The sequence below is a fragment of the Podarcis muralis genome, chromosome Z (assembly GCF_964188315.1).
Source record: "Podarcis muralis chromosome Z, rPodMur119.hap1.1, whole genome shotgun sequence".
Lineage (NCBI taxonomy): Eukaryota > Metazoa > Chordata > Lepidosauria > Squamata > Lacertidae > Podarcis > Podarcis muralis.
In genome coordinates, this window is record NC_135673.1 from 18,679,919 (window position 1) to 18,700,876 (window position 20,958).

General features: G+C 47.1%; 1 protein-coding gene and 1 long non-coding RNA gene across 7 annotated transcripts in view; one reads left to right on the plus strand and one right to left on the minus strand.

Annotated features, from left to right (window-relative positions):
- Window positions 1-18,004, plus strand: part of SEC16A (SEC16 homolog A, endoplasmic reticulum export factor) — a 37,911-nt gene extending 19,907 nt beyond the window's left edge. Inside the window, exons 15-32 of one of the 6 annotated variants that reach the window (XM_028714271.2) lie at window positions 37-148; window positions 663-768; window positions 2,098-2,238; window positions 3,079-3,192; window positions 3,784-3,991; window positions 4,670-4,909; window positions 6,571-6,659; window positions 7,889-7,942; window positions 8,582-8,731; window positions 8,866-8,943; window positions 9,043-9,099; window positions 9,412-9,523; window positions 10,672-10,818; window positions 11,999-12,093; window positions 12,569-12,643; window positions 13,692-13,751; window positions 16,560-16,622; window positions 17,276-18,004. In XM_028714271.2, coding sequence (XP_028570104.2) covers window positions 37-148; window positions 663-768; window positions 2,098-2,238; window positions 3,079-3,192; window positions 3,784-3,991; window positions 4,670-4,909; window positions 6,571-6,659; window positions 7,889-7,942; window positions 8,582-8,731; window positions 8,866-8,943; window positions 9,043-9,099; window positions 9,412-9,523; window positions 10,672-10,818; window positions 11,999-12,093; window positions 12,569-12,643; window positions 13,692-13,751; window positions 16,560-16,622; window positions 17,276-17,344 — 1,970 coding nt within the window. In that variant the 3' untranslated portion in view covers window positions 17,345-18,004. Of the gene's footprint in view, window positions 1-36; window positions 149-662; window positions 769-2,097; window positions 2,239-3,078; window positions 3,193-3,783; window positions 3,992-4,669; window positions 4,910-6,570; window positions 6,660-7,888; window positions 7,943-8,581; window positions 8,749-8,865; window positions 8,944-9,042; window positions 9,100-9,411; window positions 9,524-10,671; window positions 10,819-11,998; window positions 12,094-12,568; window positions 12,644-13,691; window positions 13,752-16,559; window positions 16,623-17,275 lie in introns of those variants that run through there. The other 5 variants (XM_028714272.2, XM_028714274.2, XM_028714275.2 and 2 more) reach the window with 5 other exon arrangements.
- Window positions 13,306-20,636, minus strand: LOC144326187 (uncharacterized). The gene is made up of 2 exons (XR_013391374.1): window positions 20,309-20,636; window positions 13,306-14,047 (listed from the first exon to the last, which is right to left on the minus strand). It is a non-coding gene; the product is annotated as an uncharacterized LOC144326187 (long non-coding RNA).
- Between the last annotated feature and the right edge of the window lie 322 nt (window positions 20,637-20,958).

Below are 20,958 nucleotides of genomic sequence, written 5' to 3' on the forward strand. Positions count from 1 at the left end.
CATTTTAAGGGATGCATTTTTTGTCTTTTGCCACAGCTTCGAGAGGCCTCCTAGATGCTGCTCACTTCTGCTACCTGATGGCTCAGGTTGGATTCGGAGTCTACACGAAGAAAACAACTAAGCTGGTTCTGATTGGCTCAAACCACAGGTGGGTGGGGAGGAATGGGTTGCCATGAAGCCCTAAGTGTAATAAATTTATAACCCACTTTCTAAAGAGGGGTGAGCCTTCACAAAGCAGCATGCAAACACCAAATAACCAACACAAACACAGTTTCAAATGCATTGAAGCAGCCACCCTTCATTATCACCATTTTTTTTTTGAAAGAGCATTAAAGCTGCCTCTCCCTGACTCAGGGTTGTGGTTGTTGTGCAGGAAAGCCTTGCCTTTGTGTACATTTTGATATGCACCTATTGCTGATCCCTGGGCCAATTGCAGCCTCGCTGAGGGACTGTGGCTTGTCTCTCTGCCCCTGTCCCAAGTTTTTAACTCTGAGGCCAAAGGAGGGCTGTGGCAATGAAATTTGCTGATGGAGCTAATTAAGGGGTGCCAGAGGGTCTTGCACCTTTTTCTACCTCCATATTCTAAATGGCCTTCAATTCAAGTGCCTGTGTCTCATTTACAAAATATTTTCCTATCCCACCCCCTTCTGTTTACCTTTCAGTTCACCTTTTTCAAAGTTCTCCACCAATGAAGCCATCCGAAGGACAGAAGCCTACGAATATGCGCAGTCCCTGGGGACACAGCCATGCTCGTTGCCCAATTTCCAGGTTTGGGGCGCCTCCTATCTTCTCAGTCTCCTGGGTGATGGCTGCTCTTTGTCCCCTTGTTGTTTTGCAGTGGTTGCAAATGCTTGACAGCTGTTGTCCCCTTCCACTTTGATCTTGCTTATAATGTGCAACACAGCTCAAGTTCTGAGAAAGCATGGAAAAGGAGCACCTTGCCCCTGCAGTTCAGGAGCCTTTCTTGGGAATGTGTGCTGGAGGAAGCTCCTTTTTGGCTTGTGTGTGCTGGGGGCGGTGGCAACTCCCAGCCCCACCTCCACCCCGCCTTCTGTGCCACACAGCCTCAGGGCAGGAGAGAGGGAGGGGAAGGAAAAGCAAAAGATGGGAGTGGCCACAGAAGCTGGGAAAGGAGTGTTTCAGGTTGGATGCATGGAGCTGTGGAGAGATCCGATCATTTTTTTATACCATCACAGACTTGCTAAAACAAGAGCACACACAGGATAAATCCTGAGCATGAAAACATCTGCTTGCTTAAAATGCATTGTAATACAGGTACAAAGGATTTAGCAAAAGATAGAAACATAAGATAAAAAAATTGCAGCTAAAATGAGAGCATTGCCTTAGAATCCTAGAATTGTAGAGTTGGAAGGGACCACAAGGGTTATATAGCCTCCCCCCTTGCAATGCAGGAATCTTTTTGCCTAGTGTGGGGCACAAACCAAACAACCTTGAGATTGAAAGTCTCTTGCTCTGCCGACTGAGCTATCCCTCAGATCTTGAGAGACATTTGAGCAGAGGAGAGGAACTTGGCCACTAAGCCTGTTCTTTAACACCTGCTGAAAATATTTCTGTTTTGCCAGCCCTACATGGGCAGTTAAGAAGACATCCCTCCACAACTGTTAATTGCTGTCTTATTTCTAACATTTTTAATGGCTTTTATTGCAAGCTTTTAAGGTTTTATTGTTGTGACCCGTTTTCATTTTTTTAATGACACATTGATCATACAAATACCTTTCTTAATGAACTTGCTTGCATCAGCTGAAAGCTATTCCAGGCACGATCCTGGTGTCCTCAAAGGGTGTTTCCTCATAAGGGGGGCAAAGTCCCCTGTTACATTCCTCTCTATGAAGGTTACATGACCCAGACATGAGCTGTTGAGAAGAGTCCGGAGTGAATGCCAGGGCAGGGGCTGGGCGCTAGACACCTTGTAGGTTTGGGCTGCTTGAGAAGAAATGACAGCTCTGAGGTTCTGGAACATTGGTGCTGCTTGTGCAAGCAGCATGTCTAGGCCAGGCACCCTCATGCTTTTAACTGCTGCTGCTGCTAAGGCCATGCTCCCAAATCACCTAAGATTCAAAATCCTCTTTCTTACAGGTTTTTAAGTTTATCTACGCCTGTCGACTGGCCGAAGTGGGACTGGCTGCACAGGCCTTCCATTACTGTGAAGTGATTTCCAAAGCCATCCTCAAGAACCCCTGTTACTATTCCCCGGTCCTGATTAGTCAGCTGATCCAGGTACAGTATTTTGGGGGTGGGGGGAGGTTCAACTGCCTTTTTCCAGTGCTGTGTGTCTTGGTTAAGGTAGGCCCCTCCGAACACAACACACAGCCCTCTCCAATGTTTCTATGAGCAGTTAGTCCCTGGATATCTTCAGTGGAGAGGGAAACATAAAGTTAGAAATGACTGCAGTCCGTGCTTGAATGCAGCATATATTCTGGACTTGTCCCCAAATTTAGAACATTCTGGGAAGATACAGCAACGAAAATTTAAGTAATACCTGATTATAATTTACGTATGGATCATCAGATTTTGCTATTCAGAAATGTTAAAGAAACTGTACTAAGAGGACAGGGAATTGATGCAACATCTCTTGCCTGCTGCCAGAATTATTATCTGTCATGACTGGGGAGGAAATGAGAACACCATCCATGAGGAATGGATAACTAAAATCTGGGACATAGTTAACATAGTTACGCTCACATATATAGTGAGAACCAGAGAGGGCAGACTAAAAGATAGTGTCTTCCTCAGGAAATGGAGTCTTTTTATAATGTACTGAACTAATAAGGTACAGGAGAATGTTAACCCATTTCTGTCACTTGAAACTTTGTGGTGTTAATTTATTATGTTGGATTTTAGTATGTAAATTTATTCCTACATGTTTAGCTATCCCGTTCTACTTTTGTCTTATTTAGTTTTATTTGGCATCCGCTATTATACTTTGTTATGTATTACTATAAATAAATATATGTAAATCTTTTAAAAAGTGGTTGCAGTTGCCTGCCCCAACAGCAATCCCAGAAGCTCCCTCCTCTCTGTCCTCCTTTGACCATTTACAATGGTTCTGCTTCACAGATCTCCCCTCGGTTGCGGCTCTTTGACCCTCAGATAAGGGAGAAACCTGAGCAGGAATTTTTTGATGAGCCTGATTGGTTGGTACAACTTCGAAGCTTAGATGGGCAGATCAAGGTGAGTATGCTGTCCTCCCATAAGTTCAGTGTGTGAGATTCCCAAGCATGTTCATTCAATCAGTGTAGCCCTGCTTTGTGCAATATAAACAGAAGTGAGCTGAGGGTTTCAGCTGAAAACCTTTCCCTTATTTTTAAAGAGTTGCTTGGAAACATTAGCAGCCTTATACCTCATGTTGCACAGGAATACTAAGGGGAAGAAAACAACAACAGTGCAGTTTTGAAATCAGTTTTGTAAGGTTCAATCCACCATCTTGATTCAAAATGGCATCCTAGGGTCTCCAGACATAGACCAAAACTTGCTCCTTGATCTCAAGAACCATTGTACAAAAGAAAAAGAACCCTGTCTGTAACCCTGAAGGGGATCCATTGCCAGTCAGTGTAGACAATATTGAGCTAGATGGGCTCAATGCTTTGACTCCTTGTAAGGCAGCGACCTGTGCTCCTCTCTTTCTGCCTAAGGGATGGAGGTCACAGAGGGGCCTTTAACCTAGAAACTTTTTGCAGTGGTGGTCTTGGGCCTAGCAAAGGGAAACATGTAGATATGTCTGTCAGTCGAAAACTGCCATCTTTGATTTTTTCCGTCTCCCAGGAGGGCGGGATCGCTTACAGCGCAGGGAGATCCACACCTCAGCAATATGCCTGCAGCACACCAAGCTCTGAACTGGACCATGTCAGTCAAAGCGAGGGGATGGGGGCTGGCCATGAGATGCTATCCGGCTCTGACAACCCACTCCTGGCCTCCTTGCTTCCTGGCACAGGTCACCCTGTGCAGCCGAGTGTCCAGCTAATGCCTTCCGGTGAGTGTTCCTTGCCATTGTTTCATGGGGCAGGGAGAGGTCAGAGATGGGGCAGGGAGAATAAGAAACAACAGTGAACTGCAGGGTGGGAACCATTTGTCAGCAGTGTCCACTGTTGGAATGTGGTGGTGGGCTCCCCAGGACCCTTCGTGCTCCCAGTTTTAAGGCCTTGTTGTGTTTGGTGTTAAGTACATCAGAGGAGCCCTGATGAGTCACTCCAGTGGCCTAACTAGTCCAGCTTCCTGTCCTCACAGTTGCCACCCAGATGCTGCAGTTGGAAGCCCACAAGCAAGAGCTGGATACAGTTGCTCCTTCTAACTGTGAAGACAGCACATAGCCATCGTGGCTAGTAGCCATTGCTAGCCTTCTCCTCTGTGCCAGTAGTCATCACTTGGTTGGGGATCCAGTTTGCTCTTTTTGGTTATGATGTCTCAAGGCACACAGGCTGACTGGGTGGAGCTTGTTTCCACAACCCCTGCAGTTCATTGATGGTAGGCTTGACCTGCCAGCAGCCACTGAGCTGCTTCTGGCCATGCAAATTGACCCAAATATATTCTCATCCATCAAAGAGGGGTGGAATATTCTTTGGATTGATAGTGAGTTGTTCTGGGCTCCAGTTTGTTGTGGGTTACAAACATCCTAGATGTCCATTTACCTTCTTTGTCACTCCCTCCATAGCTCCCCAGGCCATCCTTGACAGCTCAGTCACTGCGGCACCTTCTTCGCATTCAGAGGCTACTGGCCATACGCCTTTCTACCCTGCGGCTCCTCCTTCTACAGGGCCAGGACCCAGCTACGCCCATGCCTATGGAGCCGAGCAGAACCCTCCATACCCCACGATGGGGATGGTGCCACAAACAGGCCCATCCTCTCAATCAAATGAGCTTCAGCTGCAGGAGCAGCTCAACCAAGATGCAGGTTTGTCCTGGCATTGTGGCAGGGGCGGGGTGTGACAGAAAGGGGTCTCTCTGCTTTTTTCCATTCTTGGAGAGCTGCACATGTTTCAAAGGTCCCCATCACTTGCTTGTGCCCTGCACTGCAAAGTTACGGTCACATTGGGGAGTGCCGTACAATATGGAATGTCCACACCAAAATATCATAAGAACATAAGAAGAAACCAGCCCTTGACCAATGTTCTGAACCGCAGGTCCAAAGAAGGGCTTGTAGGAGTGGTTAGGTGCAGGGACACTAAAGAAGAATGTGAAAAACATCAGAGTGGCCAGTTCTAGAGAAGGTGTAGACTTACAGCAAAGCAGCCTGCCAGTTCTCCTAGCCTTTGCAGATGCAGGATAGACAACATAGCAAGCGGATGGCTTGTCCACACCCAAGCAAACATGCGTACATTCTTCATAAAGCAGCATATGTCATTTCACCTGACTAGATGAGGGCATTGATGGTAGATACCCAAGTCTTAAAGATAGTTCCCCTTTCTGGGCTCAGAGCCCAGCACCCCAAGCCTCACAGATAAGGGTAACATCAAAGCATCATTAGCCTCTATAAAAGCAAGTGACTGTAAACATATGTGAGCTCATTGCTGCAACAACTACCAATTAATTGTGGGGTTATCTTGACAGCCAAGATGTCATTAGCAAAGCTTCTGAAACAATTCACCTTTGATTCAACACAGCCAGTAGCCCACCTCGTTCAGTATCCTGTTCTCACAGTGGACAGTTAGATGCCTTTGGGGAAACTCTGAAGCAGGATCTGAGCACAGGAGCTCTCTCCCCTCCTGTAGTTTCCAGCAACTGATGCTCAGAAGCACAGCTGCCCCCAGCTGTGAACACAGAGCATCGTGGCCACCCTGACTAGTGGCCATTGCTAGCTCTCGCCTCCATGAATTTGTCTAGTCCTCTTTAAAGCATCACCCTCTAGGTCAGTGTTTCCCAACCGGTGTTCCGCGGCACACTGGTGTGCCGTGAGACCTTGCCTGGTGTGCCGTGGGAGGGAGGCGGGAGTGGCGGGGCGGCGGCGGCATCTCCTGCTGGATGCAAATCCAAACATGGCGGGCGCCTCCCTCGCTCCTTTGTAGGCGGACCATCGACAGAGAAAGAAAAGGAGGCGAAAGAGCGAGAGAAGGCGCCTGCGCGGAAAGAGGAGCGAGCAGTGCGCCTGCGCACCGCAGCGCCCGAGATCGCTTCTCCCCACCGCCCCTTGCTTCAAAAGAGGTCCGGGGACAGCGGGAAGCGCTTCGCGCTGTCCCCGGACCTCTTTTGAAGCAAGGGGCTGCGGGGAGATCGCTTCTCCCGGTGCTCCGAAGCGGGGCGGGGGGGGCGGGAACCTCGCACCCCGCCGCCGGGCATCGGAACGATGCCCCGATGCCGGGCGGTGGGGCGGGAACCTCTCCCCCCGCCGCCGGGCATCGAGATTTTTTTCATGAAAGAAGTGTGCCTTTGCCCAAAAAAGGTTGGGAAACACTGCTCTAGGTTGATGGCCATCACTGCTTCCTGTGAAAGCAAGTTCAGCAAACGTTGAGCTGGTTTATCCATTGATGCAATTTAATGATGCAATCATTCTTGTGCCTCCTTCCAACCCATTGCATACTCATACTCATCCTGATCTGTCTTTTATATCTGCCTCAGGAGTGCAGGGCGGCTCCCAGGAGACTCAAGCTTGGAAGGCCAGACCAGAGCCCAGAGAGGATGACTTCTATGGGAAGATGGCAAGCATGGTATCCATCCTGCTCTTACTCTTTTTTTAACGTTTTGTTTTGTTGGGAGGACATAATGGCCATTAATTTGGAGCCAAATTCTACCCATGACCCTGTCTGAAAGCTCTGTCCTTCCTTCCTCTCCAGTTTGTAGCTCAGGTTTGTACGAGGGCCAAGCAAAGGGGCATCTGGAGGTCTGCTTCTGGGTTCTGCTTTTGAATCCATTGCTTGGAAGTGCTATCCTCCCAGCTAGCTGTGCTGACGATGAGTGTGTGGCCATCCTCATCTGGCACACATATAAAAGGGTTGTACCCAACGTTACCCCGATACTCAGAGGAGACCCAGTGAAATTAATGGGACATGACTGATTTAGGCTTATTCATTTCAGTGAGTCTACACTGAGCAAAAACTTTGTTGTATACAGCCCAGAAAAAAAGGTCTGGTATTGAAGGCGTGCTGTGAATCCCCACCCTTGTTTGTGTGTGCTGTGTGCATGCTCACACGCCAGGGGCATGCTGAAGCAGAAGGCGAGGTGGTTCATTGGTAGAGTGCCTGCTTTGAATGCAGAAGGACACAGATTCAGTCCCTAACAGCATCTCTGGGTAGGGATGGGAAGGACTCGCTGCCTGAAACCCTGGAGACAACACTGAGCTCGATGGACTTGGTATAAGGCAGCTTCTCATGTTCCTAAGACCGTTTGTTTGGCAGAGTAGCCCCCTCTGTTCTAGGTGTGTGGGCCAGATTTTCTGGACACCTTCCCCCCCCCCCCCCGGATAACCTAATCCTCCTTTCCACACAGTCATACTGAAGAGTGGCCAAGAGCAGAGAAGCCAGGTGGTCAAGGGGGGAGTCCAGTCAAGACCTGCTACAGGCGTGGAGCTCCTATAGTCTTCTGGATATTGCTGAACTGTTGTTATAAACATTAATTACCCGCCCTTCACCCTAAGGTCCTTGGGTGGGTTGCAACTTTAAAACACAATATTAAAAGCAGTTTAAAACAACTGAAAACTTGCAACTCCCATCATCACACTTGCCACATTTGCTGGGGCTAATGGGAGTTGTAGTTCAGCAATATTTGGGGGGCCAAAGGCTCCCCACTCCCAGCCTGTTGTATCAGGCTCGCCATACAGCTTTTGCCTTCCCACTTAACAAGCTCAACTTGTGGCTGAAGAATGTGCTGGTCTGACTCTGCATCCGCTGTTAGTAGGTTGGCTTAGCTTGCTTGTTGATGTACTGGCTTTGTGTCTAAGCAGGGCTCGGGCCGACGATCCAGATCCACCTCCCAGTCTTCTTCAGTTCACATGGTATGCCATGCGCAGACTCCCTACCTCTGTTGCTCTGTCTGTCTGTCTGTCTGTCTGTCTCTCTTTCATTCCTCCCTTTAAAAAAATATCTCACTCTTTCTTCACACCTCCATGCTGCATTGGAACTTTTTCTCTGCCCTGATGAACCTTGGGTTGTGTCCAACTAAGTTCTACTCAAGAGTAGACCCACTGAAACTGACGAACCAAAGTTAACAAAGCTGATCAACCAAAGTTAGTCAACATCCATCCATCCGTCTACAGTGGTACCTCGGGTTACAAACACCTCTGGTTACAAACACTTCGGGTTACAGACTCCACTAACCCGGAAGTAGTACCTTGGGTTAAGAACTTTGCCCCAGGATGAGAACAGAACTCATGCAGCTGTGCAGCAGCAGCGGGAGGCCCCATTAGCTAAAGTGGTACCTCAGGTTAAGAACAGTTTCAGGTTAAGAACGGACCTCCAGAACAAATTAAGTTTGTAACCAGAGGTACCACTGTATTTCAGCGGATCTGCTCTTGAGTCAGACTAACAGGGGACCCAGACTAACAGGGGACCCACAACACCTCTTGGCACCTGCTGAAGCTTCCTTCTCTTTTGGCGTTGTAAAGTTATCCTGGTTCCTTTTGTAACAATTGCAGGGCTTCGGGGTGCGATCCCGGACCACCTCAGAATCCTCTGTGCACTCTGTTGGGCGCGAGAGGCGGAACTCTGCAGCCAAGCAGCCCTCCCCGCCCCCACCGCCCATCCCAGAAGGGAAGCCAAGCAAAAAAGAGCCTGAGCCTCGGAAGGTAGGCCAGCATTCAAGGTAAAAGTAGCAGCTTCATCTCTGCCCCCAGCTTTTCCAGTTGGCTGGGTTTGTTGGGGGCGGGGCCATTGTCTTCACCCTCTTGCAAGACTTACCTTTCTTTTCTTTTCCCTGCAGAGTGGAGCAACGTGGCTTGGCTGGCTGATGGGGAAAGGCAAGAATGAAGCTCACCTCCCTGATGATAAGAACAAATCGGTAGGTCTACCCTGAATCCCAGTGGTTGTGAGTCCTTAACTGAACATCTGCACAGCCTGCCTGGTTTGCCTCCTAACCAGTTCCTATGTGTTCTCCTAGATTGTCTGGGATGAAAAGAAACAGCGGTGGGTCAACTTGGATGAACCAGAGGAAGAGGTAAATACTGGGCAGAGCTGCAGTTCCCAGAGTTCCCTGTAAAAGAGGGATTGGCTGTTCAACCATTTTGGAAGCTGTAGCTTTGCGAGGGGTCTAAGGAGGTCTCCCAGCAACCCTTAGCACCCTGAATTAATTCACAAAATTATTCAGGAGAAGCCGTGACTGTCCAAAGTGGTATCACAGTGCATGATGTGAATGTGACAGATAGTCTGGGGTCAAGCAAAGAGCAGAGTTTAGTTCGTTTCCTTTCCTAATGCACCTGCCCCAGGAGGTGGCCTTGGTTTCAAGGGTCTGTTTTCCTCCTACTTCCAGAGCAAGCCACCACCTCCACCTCCTTCAGGGTTCCCTCAGGTCCCTCAAGCAGTTCCCTCTGGATCAGGAGGACCTCCCAACAGCTCCGTAAACATGTTCTCCAGGAAAGCAGGTAACTGTTCAGGTGTGAGCTGTGTTCTGGGCATTAATAGCATGTACAATAGATGTGTTTGTTTGTTTGGGTCCTTGGCAGAGGATTCCATCTTTGCCAGTCGTTATAGATGCAAGAAGCTGCATGTCAGGTCTGTTACCCTTACGCAAAATTATGTGCGAAACAAATAATTACTAGGCAGGTATTAGGCAGAGAAGTGTGTGTGTGTAATTATTATTTGACAACTGTTAACAATAATCCACAGAACTACAGTATTTCCTATTTAAAATACCTTGCATACCTCAAAAGCTACTTGAATCTGCTCTCAGAGTAGGCAGTTACTTTCCTGACAATAATGTATAAGGGGCAACCAGTTTTCCCAGATTTTATTTCCATATTCACTTGCAATTCTTGCTCTTGGATAAGCAGTTATTTTTTGCCATTATGACCAAAGGCCAGGTTTTTTTAAACAAATAAAAACTTTGTTGTTTTTTCAATATAAAGTGAGTAGTTTTAAAAACAGTTTAAAAAAAAACCACAGGAATTGAAAGTAATACAGCAAAGGTGGCTTCCTAACATCAAGGGGCAGGGAGTTCCACAGGGTAGGTGCTGCCACACTGAAGAATTGGTTCTTTGCAAGTGTGGAATGACCATTACGTGGCTATTCTACTGGCACGTGATGTTCTCCGCACTTCACACTCCCAGCGTTAGTGAGCTTGAATCCAGCTGTCCTGCTTAGAGTAACTGAAAATTCATTTATTTATTTAATTTATATGCCACCTTTTCCTCCAAGGAGCTCAAGGCAGTGTATATAGTTCTCTTCCTTCTCTGTTTTAATCCTTACTACATTAGATTGATAGGTAGTGACTGTGACCCACAGTCACACCTATTGAGCTTTATAGCCAAGTGGGGATTCAAACCCTAGTCTCTCCCAGGCCCTAATCCAACACTTAACTGTTACATCATGCTGGCTCTCTGTGAATGAATGGACCTAAGTTAATAATGTCCGTTAGTTTAAATGGGTTTGCTTGGACCCTTGCTAATGTGATTATGACTATTTTTGGAGGGTGCTCTTGCTTCCTGGTTGCCCTCACCCACCCACTCCCTGATCTCTACCTTCAGACTCAATCACTGCATGGTGATAAGCTTTCCTCCTTGCCTCTTTCCAGCAGGAAGCAGAGCCCGGTATGTCGACATCCTGAACCCTGGTGGGGCCAAGTCACCCAGTGGTGGTGCTGCGCCCCCTGCTCCATCAGACCTCTTTGCTCCCCTGGCCCCCATGCCCATCGCAGCAAACCTCTTTGTCCCAAACTCAGGTGAGTCGAGCCTGGAGAGCCCCAGCCCACCTCTTTTGCCTCCCTCACTTCCTCTTGTATAACTGTTTGAGGGTCAGTCTTCTTCCTCTCGTTTGGCCTCTTTCTTGTTCTTTAAGGAAAGGAGGAAATAAAAATGTCATGAGTTTTCACAGTCTTCATGGAAACTGCCATTTGGTGGGTGGATTCGCCAGCAGCTATAAGTATTTCTTGCTATCTTTAGGTGCCTTGGTTTTTATAATAATAATTTTAAAAAGTGAGATTTGAAGGTTGAACTAGATGACCCTTGGGGTTCCCTTCCAGCCCTACAATTCTCTGGTTCTTCCTTGAAATTTGAAATTTCCTTTACCAGTTGACTTGATGTTTGAACAGCCAGCACTAGAAAATATATTCCCCGACTGATCAAAAGATCTAAAGGAGTAAAAGCCAAGGTGCTACAACATAAAAATGAAAATACTAAAAAACATATTTAGAGTAGAGATAAATAGGTACTGCTCTGGTGGGAAGGTAAACGTTATTTCCGTGCGCTGCTCTGGTTCACCAGAAGCGGCTTAGTCATGCTGGCCACGTGACCTGGAAGCTGTACGCCGGCTCCCTTGGCCAATAAAGTGAGATGAGCACTGCAACCCCAGAGTCGGTCACGACTGGACCTAATGGTCAGGGGTCCCTTTACCTTTACCTTTATACAATATGAAGCAAACAATCTTTTATGGTTTCATAACTCTGAAATGTAGACACTGTGTAGAACATCCCATTAACAAACAGCAATTAGTCTCCCCCCTACCCTATTCAGTTTAGAGGGTGAAACATTTTGTCGCAGACAACTGTTTTCTGGCAAATCATGGAAAGCTCTAAAGCGCAGAGGTGGCTAATTTATTTCCCTCCAAACTACGTTGGACTCAAACTCTCATCAGCCCCTGAGTCAGCATGGCTGATAATCATGGATGTTGGGAGTTGTAGTCCTGCAGCAGGTGGAAGGTCTACTTGCTAATCCCACCTACTCTCAGGGGCAAAGAGGAGTTCTCCTTTGCTTGTGGTCTTTCCTCCTTGGAAAATTGGCTGCTCAGTCTTGGCCTCTCCCATGTGCACCTTTGGCTGCAACACCACCATGTGCCCCAACCACCCTGTCTGAAGAGATACAAAGCTTGGTTTTGTGTACTAAGTTGGGGTCTCTCTCCTGCAGTTCCAGAGGATCAGCTGCCTTTGGAGGAGAAAGGGGCGGGAGGGCAGCTGGCGCCCGGAAGCCAGAGCAACCCTGGAGTGGCTGCAGAACCCTCAGTAAGTTGGATTTGCAGTGTTAACACGTTCTCATCTCAGAGAATATTAAGACTGCCTGTGGCTACTAACTTGATGGATATGTTCTGCCTCCAATGCTGAAAAGGCAGTGTGCCTCTGAATCAGACCACAGACGTGGGGGCTGTGCTGCTGTTGTGCTCAGGTCCTTCCTGTGGCATAATAGGCATCTGGTTTGCCACTGGGAGAACAGGAGGCTGGACCAGATGGGCCCGCTTTGGCCTGATCCAGCATGCTGCTTATAAGTCTTTAGGAGGTTTCACAACCCTTGTTGGGGACTGATATGGATTTGTCCCATAGCAGGATTTCTGTTTTAAGAAAAGAATTTCGTAAAATACCTATTTTTTTCCAAAAGCCTATTGATCTTTGGATTGTTGGTAGCATTTTGCTGGGCCTTTAGGGTCCCATTCCCTGGTTTGTTCTACCACCTAATTCTGCTTCTTTGTTTTTCTCCCTGGAGTACTTAAATTCTACCGTGTTGCCACCTGGCTCTGAGCTCCCTCCCTCCAACCCAGAGGACTCCCAGCCTGGAGAGGTAGGTCTGCATGGCCAAGTGGGTGGGTGGGGGGACCTCTACAGGCAAGTCCAAAACCCTTAGATAAAGGGACACCAGGAGCAGGTAACCAAGTCATGAGCAGATTTGCCCCTGGAGTTTCGTGTTGCCTCCAAAATCAGACCCAGGAGTAGTTGGCAGAGGCTTTTCAGATCTGTTTTTGCATTTTGAGGTAGTCATCTTCTGAAATCCAGTTGCTGGAAATGGCAGGAAGGGGGAGTGTTCTTGTGCTCAAATCCTGCTCTTGAACTTCTCTTTGGGGCATCTGGGTGGCTACTGTGTGAACAGGAGGCTGGACTAAATGCCACGCCTTTGGTCTGTTCCAGCAGGCTCTTCTTATGTGCTTTCAGGCTGGGCAGGGGGTGGGCGTGGGGGATGCTAATTGAACAGGTCTCTGCACAAAAGAACAGAGGAGGCTGCCTTATCATTGGCTCAGTATTGTCTGCACTGACTGGCAGTGACTCTCCAGGGTTTTCATACAAGAAGGGACATTTCCAGCCCTGCCTGGAGAGGCCATAGGGGCCTGTACTTGGGACCTTCTGCAGGAAAAGCAGTTGCTCTGCCATTGAGCTGTGGCCTTTCCCCACAGGAAGGAGGTTGTGGAGGAAGTTTCTTTTTTTTCTTTTTTTATGTGAAAAGGCAGGGTGGTAGATTCTCCTCTTTCCCCCTCTGTGCATGTGTGTGATTTATCATATTAAATGCCATGCAGATACATAACCGTAACCCCACTAGATTTACAAATCGTAGGCAGGCACCATTACCAGCTGCATCTTGGGTGTGTTTAACCAAAGAAGTTACTCTCCTGCCCTTTTATTTTTTATTTCTGCAATTTAAGCTAACTTGCCTCCTTTTGTAATTCATATCATTTAACCATTGGTGCTGGAAGGTCCTTTCTCCACCCCATTTATTGAAAATAGGAGAACAGAGAGCTTGAGGCAGAAGCCTGCATGATGACTTTTTGATTCCCTTTTTTTGTGTGTGTTGTGTTGTGTGTGTGTGTGTGTATGTGTGTGTTTTTGCTGTTTTGTAGCTTTCGCGCTCTAGCTCAATGAGCTCATTATCACGTGAAGTAAGCCAGCATTTTAATCAGGTACATTTGGCTGGCCATCCTTCCTTAACCCTGGCTCTCTCCCTCTTTGAGTTCTCTCCTCATCCTCCCTACCCTCCATCTCTCTATCTCTCTCTCCTCTTTTATGTTTGCTTTACTTTTTAATACACATCTTCTCCTATCTGCATTTCATGGGACTAACATGAGGCCACAAAGATGAAGTATTCCTCCTTGCCTTTAGAGAGTCACAGTTGTGATCCAAGTTTAGCTGGGCTCCTTCCTCTCTTAGTAATCCTTTCCTTTGAGAATTTTGACTGCATTGGACATTCCACCTCTTCCTGTGGGGGACGGACACAACTTACTTAGTCTTTGCAAGAAGAAATAACTCAGGACTGAGAGCTGGGTTTATTCCAGTCCTCAAAATATGGTGGTGACCCCCCCCCCCCATATTTATTTGTTGGAATGCTTGGACCAGCCTTCCCCAACCAGAAGCGTTGAACTACAGCTTAAAGGGAAGGCTGGTTTAGACAGTGTTTTGATTTGAATATTCAGGGCATTGTACTTCAAACAGGAAAAGCATAAAGATAAACATGATGAATCTTTAAAGCTTAACACAAAGAACATTGAAACCAATGCAACAAAGACTCAAGAGCAGCATTGAAGAACCCAGTAAATTAAACTCTCCTCATGTCAAACACTCAGATATGAGTTTTTACTGCCCTTCAAATACTATTGCAGCGGCTTCCTCTAACCTTGGTACCTTCCAGAAGTTGCTGGACTACAACTTCCATGGTCCCTAACAGTGGGTGGGCGTGATGGCAGTTGTAGTCCTACAACCTCTGAAGTGGAGTTAGCACCATAATGCTGAAGGCTATTGTACAAGGGGAGTGATACTTGGGGACCTGGAACACGCGCCATCCCCAAGTGGACATGTTGCTGTTCTGCTTAAAAATAATTCTCTCTCTCTGGAAGTCCTTGATTCCCTGGGCAAAGGAGGGAATGTGGCAGACCAAGGTTTTTACAGCCACTGCATGGTGTTGCATCAGATGTACCAAAAGCGCTCTGGTCTCTGTGTGATGCTTTGCAGGGGAGGTGTTTACCTGAGGAGAGCCAGGCTGGAGGTTCCGCCCACAGGGCCAAGACGTCACTAGCCGCCTCTGTGTGGTGGTTTGTTTTGAAAATTTATAAACAGAACAGGCACTGTTACAGGTGCCACATAATACCCATTTCCCATTTGTAAGAACTCGGATCTCCTAGTCAGGTAGCACCAATGCACTTTGGAACCCCCTGCCTATTGATGTCAGACCTTTCCTGTACTCTTTTCAGCATGTGCTAAAACATTCTTGTTTAGATGAGCCTGCCCAGATGTTTAGAAAGTTGATGCAAGTTTTAATCTGTTTTTAGTCTACTGCTATTTTTACATTCTACTGCTATTTTAGGGACGCGGGTGGCGCTGTGGATAAAAGCCTCAGCGCCTAGGGCTTGCCGATCGAAAGGTTGGCGGTTCGAATCCCCGCGGCGGGGTGCGCTCCCGTTGTTCGGTCCCAGCGCCTGCCAACCTAGCAGTTCGAAAGCACTCCCGGGTGCAAGTAGATAAATAGGGACCGCTTACTAGCGGGAAGGTAAACGGCGTTTCCGTGCGCTGCTCTGGCTCGCCAGAGCAGTGATGTCACGCTGGCCATGTGACCCGGAAGTGTCCTCGGACAGCGCTGGTCCCCGGCCTCTTGAGTGAGATGGGCGCACAACCCTAGAGTCTGTCAAGACTGGCCCGTACGGGCAGGGGTACCTTTACCTTTACCTATTTTTACATTTTTGAAATTCCTAAATTGTTACTGTAAATTCTTCTTAGTGTCAATTTTATTCTTTTAATTTATTTAATTTTTGGTAAACCGCTTTGAGCTTTTCTTTTGGATGTGAGGGCACAATCTGGCTGCGACATCTGTCACCCCATTGGTCACCAGCGTTTTCTTTTTACAGTTGAGAGGTGTATAATTTTTATGAAACAAGCAAACGGGTCTGGATAGTCTTGCTGAAGCAGAAAAGTTTTCAGCAGGTGTCTAAAGCAATAGAGCAAGAGGGTGCCTTCCTAACACCAATAAGCAGGGTGTTCCAGAGTTCCTGCCACACTAAAAGACTGAATTTTCACAAATGTGGAATGGACGCTGTGGTGCTTCTAACAGCGCAATTTCTGAAGATCGAAATGATCTGATAATAGATCTGTCTGGGTTAAGGCCTTTTACGTTTGGAGGAGCCTCCAAAGCAGGTTTTCTTCATCTGGGCCTCTAGCCTTTAAAATGCAAGGAGCGCAGAAGTCTTTCCCCCAGCTCTGTGAGGGAGAAGCCAAATGCTTCTTATACTTTCGTGGGGGGTGGGGGGGCTCCTCTGATAACATGAATTGGGGCGAGTCCACCATGCGTTTCTCAAGCAAGGCGTAAGCCTCACTAATGCAGGTTGCTGGCTGGTGCTTCCTCAAGCAACTGGCCACCATTAACCCCTTCTGCTCTTCCTCCCGCATGCCCCAAGCAAGCAAGTCATTTTGGGTCTGTGCATGTGCCTTGGTTTGGCGATGACCCTGCACTGCTGCTGCTGTTGACAATGTGGGAAACTTCTTGAAGCGCTGGGGGGGGGGGAGAATGCGTGGGTTTAGTTCCTTTTGTGTGTGTGTCTTGTGTGTTTCCATCCATGTATAACAACAAACTTCTGTTGCTCTGCACCTACTTGGGGGCGCTGGCAGTGTTATGCAACCTCTTCCTTCCATCTGTCAAGTGCACAAAATGAACTTGGTAAGAAATGGTGATGCCTCTTTTTGTTTGCATCTCACTAATGGAAAGCTCTCCTTCTCCACTGCAGCCACCTTCAGGAGGACCCCCAGCCGGCACAGTCCAGTTTTACAACCCTTCCCAGTTTGTGCAGGTAACGTTGTTCATTTCTGGAAACACACATGTACATGCCCGCTGGTAAGGGAGATCCTCCCTCTTCTGCCCATTCTACAGATGGGAGTTATGAGGGTCACAGAGGAGTTGTTGCAAAAACATCCCATAATTTACATGCTGAGCAAAGCCTATATTCTTTTGGGGGTGGGGTGAGTAAATGGTCAAGAGCAGGGGGTGGCGGGAAACCTCTGGGCCTCCAGGTGTTGCTGGACTACAGCTTGCCTAAGTTGGGTTGGCAAATTCTCCCTAGGTGTTGTGAGTTGGTGTCCTGCAACATTTGGAGGAACCACTGACCAGGAGATGTTTCTTTGTGTCTCACCTCAGCCCACAGGTTTGCTTGGGGGATGCTTTTGCAAAAGCCTTTCAGCTTTGGGGATTCAGGTTGATTTGGCACAGAATTCCAGATGCTTTGCATTTTGAGTTTATCTATTCAACTTGGAGTCAAAGGGAAGTAGTGTTCCCATACATTTATGAAAATGTCCCTGGTATGAACTGCCCTGAGACATACGAGTATAGGGCGCTGTACAAATTTAATAAATAAATAAAATGTTCTGTTTGTGGGTTGTTGATTTTTTTCTTCTCTTGTGTAGGTAGAAATTGGATTCAGCTTTGTTTTTTCTTGTCTTTTTCCAGTCTGCTGCAGCTTCAGGAAACTCAAGACATGGCAGAATTGGACAGAGAAAATACCCCACTTTAAAATAGCACCCAGCAAGTCTGTCACCTGGACCGTCACACATGAATTTACAAAGAATTTCTCAAAATCCCATGCCACTTACAGAATCTGTCCTCTCTCATATTGAGGGGAAGATTCGTTTTGGTGGCTTTTCCCACTGAGACTCTTGACTTGCATCAGTCATCAAATGCACCCCGTTACGTAAAAGCCAGCTGGAGTGTTCTAACTCCAGAGAGAGACAAATCCCCAGTAATTAAATGGCTACTCTCTGCTGCAAGAATCAAAAGAGAGGTGGGGAGAAGGCTGTCCTCCCTCCACCCTTTGGCTGACTTTGATTGGAATCCATATATTCTTCAGTGGTTTCTGAATGCTTTAGGAAAGGGGAGCTCTTTCCCAATATTTAGGGGGATATTTGTCACCTTTAACATTGCAGTTTGTGGCCTTACAGGGATTGGGGCACAGTTTTATGCATATAAAACCACCAGCCTGCATTTGTTGCTTATCCTGAAGCATTTAAGATATATTTGGCTGGGATTTTTCTTGACATATTGACCTTTCTCCCACAATACACCTCCTCCCTTTGAGTGGGAGGCAGGAAACATAGCTCATCCAAATAGATATATGTATAATGAATTAAAAAAGGAAAAAGGAAAACTGTGATTTGTAATTAAAAATTAATTGGAAGTGGATTTTCTCTAGTATGTATGTAGTTTGTGTTTAGGCTCCTTCTGCAGCCACTGTATAGTTAAAAAAAACAACTCCCAGAAGCTCTTTATATCGTAGATGATGCTCTTCTTTCTCTCTGGCGATTCCTCTTGAAGTGCAATATCTCTCTTTCTCTCTCAAACTCTTGGTTATAAATCTCTAAATTAATGCAGTAATGGTTTAAAGGTTGTTGTTCTTTAAGTGGGGGAGGGTCTTTCTCTTACTTCATGATCAGGATCACTGTGGTATTCTATTGAATCAAGCAGATTTTGATTCAGCCAACCTTCCCTTTGAGGTAGGCCACACACACACCCTCTTAAGCTTGACAGAACCCCAACAGGAGGGAGACTTAAATATTTATTTATGTGCTGGGTTAAGATTTGCTCTGGTAGTGATGGAGCCAATTCACTCACCCACCACAACCAATCATGCTGAAGAGATGAAAGAGATGTTAAGTTGGAGGCATTGTTATGCAGTGGTTCAGCTCCTTCCTCCTGCATCATGTCCAGAAAGGAGTGGGAAGTGAATGGACTCCTGGGCACTCACTTGTGGGGTGCCTCAGGTTTCTGTCCTCTCCCCCATGCTTTTTAACACTGAAACCACTGGTAGAGATCATCAGGGGGTTTGAGCTAGATGTTCACCAATATGTGGATGATACCGAGCTTTATCTCCTGTTTAAATCTGAACCGATGAAGGTGGTAAACATACTATGCGGGTGTCCAGAGGCAGTTGGGGGATGGAAGGCGGCTAATGGATTGAGGTTGAATTTTCACAAGACAGATGTACTGTTTCTGGGGGACAGAGGGTGGGCAGGTGGGGAGGATTCCCTGGTTCTGAATGGGGTAACTGAACTCCTTAAACCAGGTGTGCAGCCTGGGAGTCATTTTGGACTCACTGCTGTCCACTGAGGCATATATCAACACTGTCCAGGGCAGCTATCTTATCAACTCCATCTGGTACACACAGAGTGGTACATGCTCTGGTTTTCTCCCGCTTGGACTACTGCAATGTGCTGTATGTGGGGCTACCTTTGAAGGTGATTCGGAAGCTACAACTAATCCAGAATACGGCTGCCAGACTGGTGATGGGGAGCAGCTTCTGGGGCCATATAACACTGGTCCCAAATTACGGTATATCTACATTGGCTCCCAGTACGTTTCCGAGCACAATTCAAAGTGTTGGTGCTTTAAATCCCTAAACGGCTTTGTCCCTGCATACCTGAAGGAGCATCTCCACCTCCATCATTCAGCCCAGACACTGAGATCCAGCTCTGAGGGCTTTCTGGTGGTTCCCTCACTGCGAAAAGTGAGGTTAGAGGGAACCAGGCAGAGGGCCTTCTCAGCCGTGGCACCCTCCCTCTGGAATGCTCTTCCGTCAGATGTCAAAGAAATAAACAATTATCTGACTTTTAGACGACATCTGAAGGCTGCCCTCTAAAGGGAATTTTAAATGTTGGATCTTAATTGTGTTTTAATTTGTTGGAAGCCACCCAGAGAGGCTGGGGTAACCCAGTCAGATGGGCAGCATATAAATAAATCATGATTATTATTACTGATTTATTAATATTGACTGGAGTCTTTATGGGTTAAATCCACATATTTGGAATCTGGAAAGCCTTAAATATATGACGAAGGGATTACTTGTGTTCAGGAGGAATTGTTAATGATCCACATTCAAGAGCCCTGGACTTTTTGCTGACAGTGTGATGATGGCTGCTTCTTTTTTTACCTTCCAAGTCTTCTCAAATACTTGTGCCCCACTGGCCATTCTGCCCTTTTTGTGCAGCTGTCTCTGATTCTGTGTCTTTTCATGTGGACCCACCAAAACATGTTCTCAGCTCAAGAGGTTTTCCTTGGCACAGAGAGCCTTCTCCCTGTCCTCTCTAAATGTTAGAATCAACACACTGTACATTCTTTAAAAAATAAAATATTTTGTGCTCTGAAGCACGTTTCACAATTTACTTGGCTTGTGGTTATTGGGGGGAAAGGCAGAAGAATTGGGGTTCTCAAAATATATCTCTTCCAAAGGGGAGGGGCTGATCACAACAACAGAAGACCCTACCATGCACCACAGTAGAACCATAGGCATCTCCCCCTCAGCACCATGTTTTAAATAATGCTAATAAAAAAGCTGGAAAACTAGGATTTCCATCTGCTCAGAGCAGATCTACTGAAATCAATACACTGCCGTTAGTCGTGTCCAATCAGGTTCAGTGGGTCTGCTCTTAGTAGAAGCTAACAGTGGATACAGCCAGCTGGAGCTTGTGGCTCCTTCTCAGCCTTACCTACCTCACAGGGTCATTGTGATGATCGAAGTGGGAGAGGGAGACCATTGTTTGCTGCCATCAATTCATGGGTGGGTGGGGGAGTTGGAACATAAATGTAGTAAATGAGTAAAACTCTGAATTTGAGAGGAGCAGGGGGAGAGCTGTGGTCCTTCAGGTGTTATTGGACTACAACTCCCATCATGCCTGGCCATTGGATGTGTTCTCAGGGGCTGATGGGAGTTTGAGTCCAGTAATCCCAGGAGGGCCACAGAGGTGCTCCTGCTTTTAAAGTCTTTCAGCCCACGGCTGCAGTATGGGACTAACGTAGGGATCCCTCACACAATGTACCACGGACACTTTTAGGGGTTCTCAAGCTGTGGGTCCCCAGATGTTGTTGGACTACAACTCCCATCACCCCTGAGCTCTGGCCTTGCTAGCTAGGGGTGATGGGAGTTGTAGTTCAACAACATCTGGGGACCCACAGGTTGAAAAACCACTAAAATAGTGCCATACTATATAAAGTACTACTACTATTGTTGCTGTTGTTTCAAAGATAGAAAGGCAGTATCCATTTAGTTTAAAGTAGTAAAAGCCCTCATCGTCGTGGTCCGTGGTGGGGAAGACACCCTCTCCAGAACACCTCTACAGGTGTTTCGGAACTCCAACTCCCGT